We start from the raw sequence: 16,665 nt of genomic DNA, 5'->3' as shown, positions 1-16,665 counted from the left end.
GATCTTCCTGCCCTAGCCTCCTGAGTAGCTGGGACTACAGGCACATACCACCATGCCTGGCTGACTTCATTTTTCTTTTCTTTTGAGTAGGGGGAGGGGAGGATGGAGTTTTGCTCTTATCACCAAGGCTGGAGTGCAGTGGCTCACTGCAGCCTCCACCTCCTGGGTTCAAGTGATTCTCCTGTCTCAGCCTCCCGAGTAGCTGGGATTACAGGCTCCTGCCACCACGCCCAGCTAATTTTTTGTATTTCTGGTAGAGATGGAGTTTTGCCATGTTGGGCAGGCTGGTCTTGAACTCCTGACCTCAGGTGATCTGCCCGCCTCTGCCTGCCAAAGTGCTGGGATTAGGCGTGAGCCACTGCACCTGGCCTCATTTTTCTTTTTTTTTTTTTTTTTTTTTTTTTTGAGACGGAGTCTCGCGCTGTGTCACCCAGGCTGGAGTGCAGTGGCGCGATCTCCGCTCACTGCAAGCTCCGCCTCCCAGGTTCAGGCCATTCTCCTGCCTCAGCCTCCGAGTAGCTGGGACTACAGGCGCCCGCCACCACGCCCGGCTAGTTTTTTTCGTATTTTTAGTAGAGACGGGGTTTCACCATGTTAGCCAGGATGGTCTCGATCTCCTGACCTCGTGATCCGCCCGCCTCGGCCTCCCAAAGTGCTGGGATTACAGGCTTGAGCCACCGCGCCCGGCTCATTTTTCAATTCACATTAACTATTTAGTATACATCACATGACAACTATTGTCAATTCCAAAAGCAGCAAGCTGAGCTCTAGTTGACTTTGTTTCCTCACACAACACTTTGAAAAGACATGAGTTTGACACCTCAAACATGATAATATTTACCATTTTAATGGTAATATCCAGCAGAACCTTAGACAAGAAACAATAGAATCTAACTTTTAAGAAAACTTTATTAAAATGTAATTCACACACTATAAAATTCATCCGTTTAAAGAGTACAATTTAGTAGGTTGGTTTTTTTCTGTATTTTCACAGAATTGTACAACCATCCCCAATATCTAAGTTGAGAAGATGGGGAGCAGCTGCTATTTTCACAGAATTGTACAACCATCCCTAATATCTAAGTTTAGGGCATTTTTATCACGCCAGCAAGAAACCTGGTATCCATTAGCAGCTGCTCCCCATCCTTTCCCTCTTGTTTGTGCCTGGCTTCTTTCACTGAGCATAGTTTTCAAGGGTCATCCATGTTGGTGCATTGGTCAGTACTTCATTCATTTTTATAGCTGAATAATATTCCAGTGTATGAGTGTTTTGCATTTTATTTATCCATTCATCAGTTGATGGGAACTGTCTGTAACTAGATATTTGGTAATTCCAAACATCTTATTTTCCAACAGGCAGAGTAAGATTTGTTACATGTAATAAACTCCAGGGGTCTATTAACTTTTTCATTATAACAAATTGTGTAAATATTGCTTTTAGTTAGTTACCCACAGTCCTTTTGCAGAAGAGATAGTTGTCTTGGTTTTAATTGGATTTGTGATCTACAACTTTATGTTCTAATCTCATGTCATTTTTATTATTTTTAGTAAAAGTAATTTGTTTGACTAAATTAACTGGTAAACAGTTCTGAGCTTTTTCAATTGTGTCTACAAATTTTAAGAAATTCAGATCATATGCCAGATGTTTTTAGTAACAGCTTTGTTGTGGTATAACCCACATACCATACAATTCCCATATTTAAAAAGTACAATTCAAAGTTTTTAGTATATTCAGAATTGTACAACCATTGCCAGAGTTTTAGAACATTTCATCACCCTCCAAAAACACCCAAACCCATTACAGTTCAATCTCCTTTTCCCCTCACATCTCCACCCTGCCAGCCCTAGGCAACCACTAATCTACTTTCTATGTATAGATTTGCCTGCTCTGGGTATCTTGTGTAAACAGAATCAGAATCATCCAGTATGTGATCTTTTGTGACTGTCTACTTAATATAATGTTTTCATGGTTTATTGGTGAATAATATTCCATTGTATATGTATATGACATTTTATTTATTCATCAGTTGATATTGGGTTATTTCCATTTTTATTTTTTACTATTATGAATAATGCTAGTATAATCATACATGTATAAATTTTTGTGTGGACATATGTTTTCATTTCTCTTAGGTATATACACCAGGAGTGAAATTATTGGGTCATATAGTAACTCGATGTTTAACCTTTTCCTTTTTTTTTTTTTTTGAGACGGAGCCTCACTCTAACCCAGGCTGGAGTGCAGTGGTGCAATCTTGGCTTACCACAACCTCCGCCTCCCCAGTTCAAGTGATTCTTCTGCCTCAGCCTCCTGAGTAGCTGGTACTACAGGTGTGCACCACCACACCCGGCTAATTTTTGTGTTTTTAGTAGAGATGGGGGTTTCCCCATATTGGCCAGGCTGGTCTCAAACTCCTGACCTCGTAATCCGCCCGCCTCGGCCTCCCAAAGTGCTGGAATTACAGGCATAAGCCACCGTGCCTGGCCTATGTTTAACCTTTTAAAGAACTGTCACACTGTTTTCCAAAGTGGCTGTGCCATTTTACATTTTCACTAGTGATGTATGAGGGTTCCACTTTTTTCATATCCTCCCCAATGCTTGTTTTTGTCTCTCTTTTTGACCCAAAGATTTTTTTAAATTAATAAAACACTTTTCTGAAAATAAAGTGTATTTTTTTAATGTGGGAAAAAGCAATAAGGCCATTGTTGTGCCTAGTCACAATAGCATTCCTATCGGTGGGGAGACTCATGCACCATTTCCAAATCGAGTCAAATAAATTTTAAGATTTTCTTTATCATTTGTATTCCTAGACAGTTCTTAAATCTACTACCTTTTTTGCCACAGTCTGCTATACATTCTTCCTTTTCAAGCACTAAAAGGACTCTAGGTGTTTTTTGCAAAGAAATGCTGTCATAAGAGAAGTGGTATCAAAGTATTTTTTAATGGTAGTCTCAAAGACTTTCAGGGTAATGCATTCTGTGATTATAGAGATGAAAGAAACAACATCATGAAGTGAAGGCCATCTTCATTCCCACCGCCTTATTCTCAGTATATCTGAATTCAGAACATCCTAATAAGGGCCAAAATACTTTGTTCCTAGTTACTCTTCACCCTTAACAGAAATAAGTAAAACACCTAAAGATATGAGGCCCTCCTACCAAGGATTTCTAGTGCTTTAATTAAAGAAAATTTCACCTACACCCATACTATATTTCAATTTGCTTTGTTTGGTGTCCTGGAGGTTTTTACATCCTGAAACAGTGCACAGTGGTAAAATTCAGAATGGATGAAAAGTAGGATTGGTTTGTTTGTTTTCAGAAAGTGAGACAATTGTAAAAGGGAAAAATGGGAAAGGTGAAACAAGCAGGATGTCTTTTTTCTTTCTTTCTTTCTTTCTTTCTAGACAGAGTCTCGCTCTGTTGCCCAGGCTGGAATGCAGTGGCATGATGTCGGCTCACTGCAACCTCCGCCTCTCGGGTTCAAGGGATTCTCCTGCCTCAGCCTCCTGAGTAGCTGGGATTACAGGCATGTGCCACCATGCCTGGCCAGTTTTTGTATTTTTAGTAGAGACAGGGTTTCACCATGTTGGTTAGGCTGGTTTCGAACTCCTGATCTTGTCATCCGCCCGCCTTGGACTCCCAAAGTGCTGGGATTACAGACGTGAGCTACCGAGCCCAGCCAGGATGTCTTTTTTTTTTAAATAGAGACAGGAGTCTCACTTTATTGCCCAACTGGTCTTTAACTGCTGCGCACAAGTGATCCTCTTGCCTTTGCCTTCCAAAATGTTGAGATTGTTGATGTGAGCCACCGCCCCTGGCCAGAATGTCTTGTCTGTGGGAGCATTCTCAGATCAGTCTTAGGGAAAAGGACAGCCAGCCCTTCGTATCCACAGTTTCTGCATCTGCAGATTCACCCAACTGTATATCAAACACAGTTGAAAGAAAAATAGTTTCTGAAAGTTTCAAAATGCAAGATTCAAATTTGCTGAGCACCAAGTGCTATGCTGTGTCCACATGAATGAAGGGATGTGTAGGCATACTCTGCTGTATCCTGCCGCCATGACAGAAGAAAAGTGTTACATAATTACTGACGGTACAGTGTAGCAACTATTTAGATGGCATTTATTTAATACATTGTATTGAGTATTATAAGTAATCTAGAGATGGTTTAAAATATACAGGAGGATGTGCATAGGTTATATACATATACTACACCATTTTATATCAGGGACTTGAGCATCCTTGGATTTATGTATCCGAGGAGGCCCTAGAACCAATCCCCCGTGGGAAACCAAGGGATGCGAAAATTGAGGGTCTGAATTTGTTTAAGACTATCTTTGCTCATGTATACACAGAAAGTCTTTGTGAACCCCTAGGAATGTATGCTTCCCAATTTTAGACCACTGGTCTAAAAAGATATTGAAATGTGGTTTAGGACTCTGAAAAGAGGTCTAAGGTGAGGGCAAAAGCTGGGACACATGGGACTGAAATTTGGGTGCTGTTTAAGGCAGTGAGAGTGCTGAAGGAGATGATGGAAGAGAAGAGAAGAGAGCCAGATGTCTGTGGGGTGATTCTCACTTAAGGAGTGAGCAAAGGAAGAAGAGGTGGAAGTGGGGAAACCAGAGATGCAAGGGAGAAAATCCCATGGGAATATAAAGTTGTAAGACATAATAGAGAATTTTCATTAAGGGTAGCCAACAATGTAGAATACAGGCCAGGCGCGGTGGCTCACAACTGTAATCCCAGCACTTTGGGAGGCTGAGGCGGGAGGATCACCTGAGGTCAAGAGTTCAAGACCAGCCTGACCAACATGGTGAAACCCCATTTCTACTAAAAATATGAAATATTAGATGGGCGTGGTGGTGAGTGCCTGTCGTCCCAGCCGCTCAGGAGGCTGAGGCAGGAGAATTGCTTGAACCTGGGAGGCAGAGGTTGCAGTGAGCCGATATCATGCCACTGCACCCCAGCCTGGGGGACAGAGTGAGACTGTCTCAAAAAAAAAAAAAAAAAAAGGTAGAATACAGAGAGGCCAGAGAGAGTGAAGTCTGAAAGAAGACCCATCTTTGCATATACCAAATGCAGCAAGATCACTGCTGCCTATTGTGTGGGCCCATCTAATTGGATTTAGATGCAAAAACAGAAAGCCAGTGGTTTTATTCCTCATCTTTTCTTCCTCTGATCCTGTATATAGGCAGCCCCCGCGACACAGGTTACTGCAGTTTATGATCTTTTCTTCTGTCTACCCAGGCATGGAGATGTCTTTGTGCTCTATCCTTACCATGTTCCACAGTGTTCTCTCTCCTCCTGTGGGTTGGATATAGTTGAAATGTGGAGCAGTGGAGGTACCTGGAGGGCAGGACCCTATAACAATTCTGTCACCTCTCTTTAGTTTTAAAAGCCTTGGAAAAAAAAATTGGTAGAATGGTAGAGGCAAAATTGAGAATAGAAAATAATGATAATTGAAATTGAATGTGTAGTTAGTTGGTTGGGAACATAAGTATCTTCTGAGAAACTTGCCATTGGAGGAAAAGAGACAAGTTGATTACAAGATAGATCAACAGAGGCTTTTGTTGGAAAGGGTGGTCCTAGAACATATTCAGAGACAGAAGAAAAATTCACAGAACAGACTGAAAATACAAAAGAGGAGATAATGGAGAGAACAAGCTCACTGAGGAAGTGGGAGGGAGGAAATGGGACAAGAATAGTAGATCAGAGGAAGAGGAGGAGCCCATCTGTCTCAGAGTTAGCCACATTTTATTTGGGGTCAAGAACAAAAATAAAGTGACCATGATCAGTAGGGCTTTAGCAACTTCTGCTATCCTGCAGTTAGCTCTTTATATATCCCAGGGGTGTCCAATCTTTTGGCTTCGCTGGGCCATATTGGAAGAAGAAGGATTGTCTTGGACCACACATAAAATACACTAACTGGCTGGGTGCGGTGGCTCACACCTGTAATTCCAGCACTTTGAGAGGCGGAGGTGGGCAGATCACCTGAGGTCAGGAGTTCGAGATGAGTCTGGCCAACATGGTGAAACCCCGTCTCTACTAAAAATAACAAAAATTAGCTGAACGTGGTGGCGGGCACCTGTAATCCCAGCTACTCAGGAGGCTGAGGCAGGAGAAGTGCTTGAATCCAGGAGATGGAGGTCGTAGTGAGCTGGGATTGCACCCTTGCAGTCCAGCCTGGGTGACAAGTGCAAGACTCCCTCTCAAAAAAATAATAATAATACACTAACAGTAACAATAGCTGATGAGCTTTATTTAAAAATTGCAAAAAATCTCACTGTTTTAAGGGAGCTTATGAATTTGTGTTGGGCCACATTCAAAACTACCCTGGGCTGCATGTGGCCTGCGGGCTGCGGGTTGAATGAGCTTGAGTACCTGGTCAAAATTTGGGAATATTGATGGCCTAAAAATACGCATATTTCCAGCCGGGCGCGTTGGCTCACGCCTGTAATCCCAGCACTTTGGGAGGGCAAGGCGGGTGGATCACGAGGTCAGGAGATCAAGACCATCCTGGCTAACACAGTGAAACCCCGTCTCTACTAAAAATAAAAAGTTAGCCAGGTGTGGTGGCGGGCGCCTGTAGTCCCAGCTACTTGGGAGGCTGAGGCGGGAGAATGGCTTCAACCCGGGAGGTGGAGCTTGCAGTGAGCCGAGATCGCCCCACTGCACTCCAGCCTGGGCCAAAGAGCGAGACTCCGTTTCAAAAAAAAAAATGTATATTTCCTGTATGAGTTCCTTAATATTTTAAATAATATTCTAACCATCTCTGCTTATAGTCAGCCTCATCTTGGAGTCAAGAGACTGGGCTCCTGCTTACTTTGTCTTTTCTATGTGTTTTCTCTTCTACAATCCTAATTTTTTGTCATCTAGTCCCATAAACATTCCCTCTTTATCACCATTTTTTTCTTTAACCCTTAGCCTAACTTCCATTTCAGTGTTCTATTATGTAAGCTGCTAATGACAGTATTCAACTGAAGACTACTTGATAGGCTGGGCCCGGTGGCTCATGCCTGTAATCCCAGCACTTTGGGAGGCTGAGGCGGGTGGATTGCTTGAGGTCAGGAGTTCGAGACCAGCCTGGCCAACACGGTGAAACTCTGTCTCTACTAAAAATACAAAAATTAACCGTGCGCGATGGCAGGCATCCGTAATCCCAGCTACTTGGGAGGCTGAGGCAGGAGAATGGCTTGAACCCAGAAGGCAGAGGTTGTAGTGAGCCAAGATCGCGCCACTGTACTCTAGCCTGGGTGACAGAGTGAGACTGTCTCAAAAAAAAAAAAAAAACAAACTACTTGATATTAGCTTGGGCTGCTATGACAGAATACTGTAGACTGGGTGGCTCAAACAAAAATTTATTTCTTATGGTTCTGAAAGCCAGGAAGTCCAAGATCAAGATGCTAGCAGATCCCATGTCAGATGAGGTCCCTCTTCCTGGTTTGTAAATGGCAGTATTCTCTTTGTATACTCACATATGAGGGTGGGGAGAGCCAGCGAGGTCTCTGCTTATTTTTGAGCACTTACCTCATTCATAACTCCACCTCTCATGACCTAATTATCTCCCAAAGGCTCCAACTCCTAATACTATCACATTGGGGGTTAGGATTTTAGGGGGACACATGTAGTCTATAACAATACCGAAAGTTATACTTTCTCATAATAACTAAATTTTATGTTTGGGACTTTTTTAGGTTTAGCATGAGCTTTAACAGACATAATCTGAAATACTATGTATTACCGAAAAAGCCTAAAAAGGTGGCATTTGACTGCCTAGAATGGATCAGAAAACACTACCCATGTGAGTACAGCCATGTGATTAACTGTCTAGAAGTAACAAATAAATGTCTTTTTAGTACCACAATAGGATATATAAAATTGCATATTAAACATTCCTTTTTGCATTATGACAGCACTAACTTGCTATTTATAGAGCAGACTATTGCAACTCTCTCAATTCTGGAAATTGTAAAATCTCGTTTGGTTTGATAACAAGAAATTCTAACAAAAATATATTAAATACTCCCTCCTGCACACGTGTATTATAACTTTTGGTTTCAATGTCTTTCCTGAGGCTTCAATCAGTGTTTGAATTATACAGCTTTTTGTTTTAGTTCCTTGTCCCAAGCCTGCCTGCCTTTGAGTTTTACTAACTAAAATGAGATTCTGAATTCATAGTAGTTTTCCATGTAACCCCCTTTCCACTTTTCCATGGAGAATATTTTTGGTATTTCTATTTTATTTTTTAGAAATTAATATATATGTTTGTGTGGACAAATCAGTCAGTAGAGGTCCACCAAGAAAAAGTCAGTGATTTCCCTGCTCAGGCCCACCTCTTTCAGGCAGCTAATGTCAATAGCTTCACGTGTATATCTAGACCTTTGGCTCAGTCACAGAGAGATGACTTTTCCTTTAATATCTTTTAATTTCCATTTCTAAAAACAACACACATGGCCAGGCGTGGTGGCTCACGCCTGTAATCCCAGCACTTTGGGAGGCCAAGATGGGAGGATCACGAGGTCAGGAAATCGAGACCAACCTGGTTAACACAGTGAAACCCCGTCTGTACTAAAAATACAAAAAAATTAACTGGGTGTAGTGACGGGCCCTTGTAGTCCCAGCTACTCGGCTGAGGCGAGAGAACGGCATGAACCTGGGAGGCGGAGGTTGCAGTGAGCCGAGATCACGCCACTGCACTCCAGCCTGGGTGATAGGGTGAGACTCCATCTCAAAAAAAAAAAAACACACACACACACATAATAATAAATATAATACATGCTCATTAAAGAAAATTTAGATGGCCAGGCACTGTGGCTCACACCTGTAATCTCAGCATTTTGGGAGGCCAAGGTGGGTGGATCACTTGAGGTCAGGATTTCAAGACCAGCCTGGCCAAAATGGTGAAACCCCACCTCTATAAAAATTAGCCAGGCATGGTGGCACACACCTGTAATTCCAGCTATTCTGGAGGCTGAGGCAGAAGAACTGCTTGAACCCGGGAGGCAGAGGTTGCAGTGAGCTGAGATCGTGCCACTGCACTCCAGCCTGGGCGACAGAGCAAGACTGTCTCAAAAAACAAAAAAGAAAATTTAGAAAGCAACAAAAAGAAGAAACAAAAGACAAACATCATTCAATGAGCAAAATCACTGTTATCATATTATTAATTTCCAGTATTAATCTACTTTATATCATGAGCATTTTCCCATGTGTTTTAAAAATTTAGAAAACACTTGATAGTTATAGTATATTTTATTTCACAGTTCCCTTTACTTATTTCCCTAATGTTGCTATTAAAATCTTTGTGATTTTTCAAGTTTGAAGTTTTGCAAGGATGGCTTTTTTTTTTTTTTTTTTTTTTTTGAGGCTGAGTCTCGCTCTATCTCCAGGCTGGAGTACAGTGGTACAATCTTGGCTCTCTGCAACCTCTGCCTCCTAGGTTCAAGTGATTCTTCTGCCTCAGCCTCCTAACTAACTGGGATTACAGGCGCCCACCACCACACCTGGCTAATTTTTTTTGTATTTTTAATAGAGATAGGGTTTCGCCATGTTGGCCAGGCTGGTCTTGAACTCCTGACCTCAAATGATCTGCCCTCCATGGCCTCCCAAAGTGCTGGGATTACAGGCATGGAGCCACCTCACCCGACCAAGGGTGGCTTTTTGATGCCCACATGTATCTAGTGTGAAGTAGAACCCAGAGTTCGTCCAGGTCCAACTCACGAGTCATTAGCAGCAACAGGATGAAAAGCCACATCTCATTTCCAGTGCACATGAATTCCTTGCTTGAATTATTCACGTGTGTGGTCTTCCAGCAGTATAAGAACACTATGGGAGATCTATTTATGGTTCATGTATTTCTAAAAACATAGTGTAAATTGTGTTGTTGTTTATGTTAAAAATTCTTGTTTCTCAGTACTCTTGGTTTCTTGGCAGATGACTCAGGGATAATTTACTGCCTCTCCAGGCGAGAATGTGACACCATGGCCGACACATTACAGAGAGATGGGCTCGCTGCTCTTGCTTACCATGCTGGCCTCAGTGATTCTGCCAGAGATGAAGTGCAACAGAAGTGGATTAATCAGGATGGCTGTCAGGTAACATTTTTAAAGATAAACAAATAATAGAAATAATATTTTATAGCATATAACCAAACATGCATGTGTAGAATGCAAACTTTTACCTTGAAGGTAGTAAACATCAAAATAAGACTGAAATTTAAAAACTGATTTTCCTTTGATACTTCTAATGTTGCTTTTTCTTTCATAAAAAAGTATTGCTTGAGATATAATTCACATATCATAAAATTTATCCTTTCAAAGCAAATAAGTTAGTACTTTTTACTATATTTGCAAAGTTGTACAATCATCATCACTATCTAATTCCAGAATTTTCGATCACCATAAAAAGAAACCTCATACCCACTCGCTTCCCCCACCCCCTAATGCCAGGAAACCACGAATCTACTAACTACTACTAACCTGTTTCTAGAGTTTATTACTCTGTACATTGCATGTAAATAGAATCATACAATATGTGGTCTTTGTAACTTTTCTTTTTTTTTTTTTTTTCCCGGAGACAGAGTTTCGCTCTGTCTCCCAGACTGCAGTGCAGTGGAGGGCTCTCGACTTACTTCTACCTCCACCTCCCAGGTTCAAATGATTCTCCTGCCTCAGCTTCCTGAGTAGATGGAATTAAAGACACGCACCACCATGCCCGGCTAATTTTTGTATTTAATATTTTTAGTGGAGACAGGATTTTGCCATGTTGGCCAGGCTGATCTCGAACTCGTGGCCTCAAGTGATCCACCTGCCTCAGCCTCCCAAATTGCTGGGATTATAGGCATGAGCCACCTTGCCTAGTCTGTTTGCTTTTATTTAGCATAAGTTTTTCAAGATTTATCCATATTTTAGCATATATAAGTACTTCATACCTTTTTATGGTCAGATAATATTCTGTTATATGGATATAACACAGTTTGTTTATCTACTCATCAGCTGGTTAGACATTTGGCTTGTTTCTTTCTTTCTTTCTTTCTTTCTTTCTTTTTTTTTTTTTTTTTTGAGACAAAGTCTTACTCTTTCATTCAGAGCTGGAGTGCAGTGGCATGACCTCTGCTCACTCCAGACCATACCTCAAACAATCCTTCCATTTCTCAAGTTGCTAGGACCACAGGTGCACCACTATGCCCAGCTAATTTTTTTATTTTTTGTATAAACGAGGTCTCCCTGTGTTGTCCAGCTTGGTCTTGAACTCCTGGACTCAAGTGATACTCCTGCCTCAACCTACCAAATTGCTGCAATTATAGGTGTGAGCCACCATCCCCGGTGTGTTTCTGCTTCTTGACTACTATGAATAATGGCTTTGTGAGCATTCATGTACAAGTTTTTCCATGGACATATGCTTTCAGTTCTCTTGGGTAGACACCTGGGAGTGGACTTGCTGGGTCAAATGGCAACTCTTTAACTTTTAGAGGAGCTGTCAAACTGCTTTTCCAAGTGGCTCTGCAGTTCTGCATTCTCACCAGCAATGTATGAGGTGCCAGTGTCTCCACATCTTCGCCAATATTTTTTACTGTCCAGCTTTTTTAATGTGTTCATCCTTGTGGGTGGGAAATGGCATCTCTTTGTGGGGTTTTTTTCTTTTTTGAGACAGAGTCTTGCTCTGTCACCCAGGCTGGAGTGCAGTGGCGCGATCTTGGCTCACTGCAACTTCCACCTCCCAGTTCAAGCAATTCTCCTACTTCAACCTCCCAAGTAGCCAGGACTACAGGCATGTGCCACCACACCCAGCTAATTTTTGTATTTTTAGTAGAGATGGGATTTCACCATATTGGCCAGGCTGGTGGCAAACTCCTGACCTCATGATCCGCCCACCTCAGCCTCCCAAAGTGCTGGGATTACAGGTGTGAGCCACTGTGCCTGGCCCTCTTTGTGGTTTTGATTTGCATTTCCCTAGTAACTAACAATATTGGGCATCTGTTTCTGAGATGAGAAATTTTCCATCACCCAGGTGGGTGGGGAGGAAATACTGAGAATACTTTAGGCATCTCTTATTGTGATGAATGCCAGCCTTGGATAGATCCCTCTAAATGTAAGGATGAATTTGAGCAAAACAACTAATAATTACTTGAAGCCAATGAAAAGTTTTGGTGTAGGAAAAAGTATTTACTTTGAAGATTCAGAGGAAAAATACCTCTCAAAATTGTTTTCTCTGGGAAAACAAAATTTTAGAGGATATCAGTTTAGTATCCTGAGAAAGATATAAGAAGACTTGAAATACATGAACTAGCAACAACTTCCATAAGAAGATCACAGGGTGAGATGAAGGGAGAAATAAAAATCCAGTTTATGGCCAGGTGCAGTGGCCCACGTCTGTAATCCCAGCACTTTGAGAGGCCAGTGTGGACGGATCACCTGAGATCAGGAGTTTGAGACCAGCCTGGCCACTATGGTGAAACCCTTTCTCTACTAAAAATGCAAAAATTAGCCAGATGAGGTAGTGGGCATCTGTAGTCCCAGCTACTCGGGAGGCTGAGGCAGGAGAATCACTTGAACGTAGCAGCCGGAGGTTGCAGTGAGCTGAGATCATGCCACTGTACTCCAGCCTAGGAAACAGAAACGAGACTCCATCTCAAAAAAAAAAAAAGAAAGAAAAATTCGGTTTATCCAAATAAGAAAAACAAAACTAAGAGCAGAATTATATATTAAGACACAAATGGAATGACTCAGTGGAGACAATAGAATCAGTGATGTAGTGAATAACTTGAGAATGCAAGGGAAAAAAGAGATTAAAAGGGGATGGGGGTAGAAATTATCTTTGTTGACAAAAGGAGGTAAGGATTCAGCCTAAGAACAGTGAGTGTACCCAAGCAAGAAAGCAGGATAATTGAAACAGATAAGTGCGTTATAAATAAATACATAACAAATATATAACAAAAATAATAGAAGACTGTCTTCAGAATTGGAAGAAGGAAGACTGGGACTGAAGAATTTCATACCCAGCTCATTATGAAAGGTCATTTTCAGATATGCAAAAAGTTCAGAAATATATCACTGATTTGTCTTCACTGAAATACTGATTTCAGTCTTCCCAAATTAGTTTATATTTTAACCCAAATGCCTGTGTTTCCGCCCCCCCCCCCCCCTTTGATAAACTTTTTCTAAAGTTTGCCTGGAAGAATATTCAAGTGAAAATAAGAGTTTGGAAAAAAAAAACAAAACAACTAATAACGCAGGAACACTAGTTTGCAATACATTATAGGCAGATCAGTGGGACAGAACTGACCAGAAAACATGTAAAACAATGTATGATAAGGAAAAAGTTTTCAGGAAAGGGCCAGGCATGGTAGTTCACACCTGTAATCCCAGCACTTTGGGAGGCCAAGGGGGGAAGATCACTTGAGCCTAGGAGTTCGCTACCAGCCCAAGCAATGTGGTGAAACCCTGTTTCTACAAAAAAACACAAAAATTAGCCTGGCATACTGGTGCACACCTGTAGTCCCAGCTACTCGGGAGGCTGAGGCAGGAGAATCGCTTGAACCCTGGAGGTGGAGGTTGTGGTGAGCCAAAATCGCGCCACTGCATTCCAGCCTGGGCAACAGACTGAGACTCTCAAAAAAAAAAAAAAAGATTTTTTTCAAGTGCTTTAAATTGTTATATATAGTATAAATAATCTACAGTGGAGATATACATATAACTTTGATGAAAAATATGGTTTAAAAATAGGGGTTTATAAAAATCTAATTATTTCTGCTCTCAGACTAATTAATCCTTACAGTCAGAATATAATATTAGCCTACACCAGCTCGACAGACTTGATCTTGTTAGATTCATGAGAATCTAACAAATAGAATAAAACTTGGCCATTATTCTTCACAAAGAATGATGTGGTTTGAAGTTTTAAAAGCACAGAAATAAAAAAGGAAATCACAATTAAAGCCACTTTTCCCAATTTCAAGAAATAAGAGCTTTCAGAAAGAGTTGGCAGCATTGCATCTTCACCTGGAGGCTGCAGGCAGTGCCTCACAGCCCTGTGCCCGCCCTGATAGTGGGAGATGCACCTGGACTTCATGGAACCCTGTGGGTCATGCTTCCGGACCTTTCGGCTGACATCTTGCTGTGCAGCCTCTCCACCTGCTCTCCATCACTAGAAGCTACAGTAGTCTTTCTGTTTCCAAGGAGATTTGCCTTTGATCAGAGTGCCATAAATGTAGATGGATGACTAATCGAGAGCACAGGCCACTCACTGCCATTCCTGGTGTTGATAAATGTACCCCTTTATTGTCCACATACTCCAGAGCTTGCAGTTCCTTCCGCTGGTACTCACAGTTACTGAAATCATGTCATTAGCCTCAGTCTGCCTGCCAGATACTTCAGATGCCTTTGAAATACTGTTCTTGCAGTAGCAATTCATTTTTTTAAGTGCTAAAAAAAAACTTGCAGTTTTATTTGTGAAATGTAATTTTGCCTGGAGATATAACATTTTGGTCTGGGTTAAATAGCTCCTAAATTTGCAACTGAAATGGATATCCTTGAAAACTGATTTATCAAGCTCCTGAGAGTGAACTATCACCTTGCTTCCACTAAGTAATTTGTATGGGCTAAGATCCACAGTTCCTGGTGTTTTTCCTTTTTTTGGTATAAGTAGCTCTCAGACTTTTACCCACATGAGTTTCCATTAAAATTGTACAAGCTTTGACTTGAAATCAGCTGATGAATCGAAGGAGTTGGTGTGTGATCAGCTGGTGCCATTGGGAAAACTGATGATAAGCAGTGGAGCAGGTAAGAACGCATTGTTCCTGAGCCATTGAGGAACTAGCAGCAGTGACCTCTGAGGAGCCCTGGGAACACCCTGGAGCTCCTGAGCAACATGTTGCTTATGATCAGTGACCTGGATATCATGACTGTGTGAACAACACCCCCCACACCTCAGTAGCAAAAACAGAGAACAGTGACAGCACATCGTGGGCTGACTGCAGTTGATTCTGGCTCTCTTACACGAGAATGCCGAGTCATACAAGAAAGTGCCTGCCATGCTAAGCTTCTCTTTACCTTCTTGGGTTTTAATGGAATTGCAGGTTATCAATATAAAAACCCATATCAGTTATACTAAATAGTGGGACCAAGTTAAGATATTAGGTTGTTATGTAGTGTGCATTTTAAAGTAAACAAATGATAGAGCTTTTAGAAGCATCTGTTATTAAAAATGTTCCTTCAAGTCTGTGCTTTATGAATCTAATAAGCTTTTGCTTTTATATCAGGTTATCTGTGCGACAATTGCATTTGGAATGGGGATTGACAAACCGGATGTGCGATTTGTGATTCATGCATCTCTCCCTAAATCTATGGAGGGTTACTACCAAGAATCTGGCAGAGCTGGAAGAGATGGGGAAATATCTCACTGCCTGCTTTTCTATACCTATCATGATGTGACCAGACTGAAAAGACTTATAATAAGTAAGCTGGGCTCCACTGCAGAGACATTCTATCATCTTTGGTCTCATGATAGTAATCTACTCCTGCTATTGTGGTACTTCTGGTCCAGTTTTCCTTAAATAATCGTAGAAAAATAGAGGTGTTTATACAGATTGGCAATTTTATTTTAGTTCATTTTTATTATAAAAGTGGTAAGTACTTATTATGTAAAACTGAAATGATATAGATGTGTACAAGGCAGAAAATTTACAAACTATGCCTTATAGTTTTGCCCCAAAAATAACTCTAGTTATTGGTTTCCTTTGTATCCTTTCAGACCCAATTTCTGCATGCATTCTTGCATGTAACACATATTTCAAACATGCAGGAAGATAAAAAGGAGAAAATAATGAGCTGTCATATACCACCATCTGGGTTAAGAAAGAAAACACAATCAATCGAGCTAAACCCCTCCCCACCACCCCATAGTCTGTCTTGTCTCATTCATCCTCTCCCATTAGAGGCAGGCAATATCTTGTATTTGGTATGTACCTTTTCCAAATGCACATCTTTTAAAATGTAAATGGAATTATATAATGACCCGATTTTTTTCAGTCAACAATAGGATGTAATTATTCCAATGAATACATATAGCCTGACTACCTAGAATTCCATAGTGTGGTTATTCCATGGTTATTAAACTAGTCCCCTCTTACTACATCTTTTTTATTGTTTTTCACTGTTATCAACAATGCAGTATTGAACATCCCTATACAAATATCTTTGGGCATTTTTGCAATTATTTATACAAGATAATTTTTTTTTTTTAAGACCGAGTCTCACTTGGTCACCCAGGCTGGAGTGGCACAATCTTGGCTCACTGCAACCTCCACCTCCCGGGTTCAAGCAATTCTCTCACCTCAGCCTCCAGAGTAGCTGGGATTACAGGCATGTGCTACCACGCCCAGCTAATTTTTGTATTTTTAGTAGAGACAGGGATTTCACCATTTGTCCCAGCTGGTCTCGAACTCCTGACCTCAGGTGATCTGCCCACCTCAGCCTCCCAAAGTGTTGGTATTACAGGCGTGAGCCACCACGCCCAGCCTCATAGGATAAATTTCTAAACTTTAACTTGTTGGGTGAAAGTGAATGCACATTTTAGAATTTTATTACATTCTTTGCTCATTTTTCTCCTGGGTTGTGAGAGTTAAATATATTTCATAAATATATGTATTTCTTTTGAGACCACTTTTTT

The 16,665-nt window shown here is 41.2% G+C and overlaps 1 protein-coding gene across 4 annotated transcripts in view; it reads left to right on the top strand.

Moving 5' to 3' along the window:
• Window positions 1–16,665, top strand: part of BLM (Bloom syndrome RecQ like helicase) — a 107,155-nt gene that overhangs the window by 63,910 nt on the left and 26,580 nt on the right. For all 4 annotated transcript variants that reach the window (XM_025392647.1, XM_025392645.1, XM_025392644.1 and 1 more), the window contains 3 exons: window positions 7,695–7,801; window positions 9,931–10,091; window positions 15,257–15,452. In XM_025392647.1, the coding sequence (XP_025248432.1) occupies window positions 7,695–7,801; window positions 9,931–10,091; window positions 15,257–15,452 (464 nt within the window). The remainder of the gene's footprint in view (window positions 1–7,694; window positions 7,802–9,930; window positions 10,092–15,256; window positions 15,453–16,665) is intronic.

The sequence above is a fragment of the Theropithecus gelada genome, chromosome 7b, assembly GCF_003255815.1.
Source record: "Theropithecus gelada isolate Dixy chromosome 7b, Tgel_1.0, whole genome shotgun sequence".
NCBI lineage: Eukaryota > Metazoa > Chordata > Mammalia > Primates > Cercopithecidae > Theropithecus > Theropithecus gelada.
Note: the sequence above shows the minus strand (reverse complement) of the source record. Positions and strands in the feature narration are given on the sequence as shown.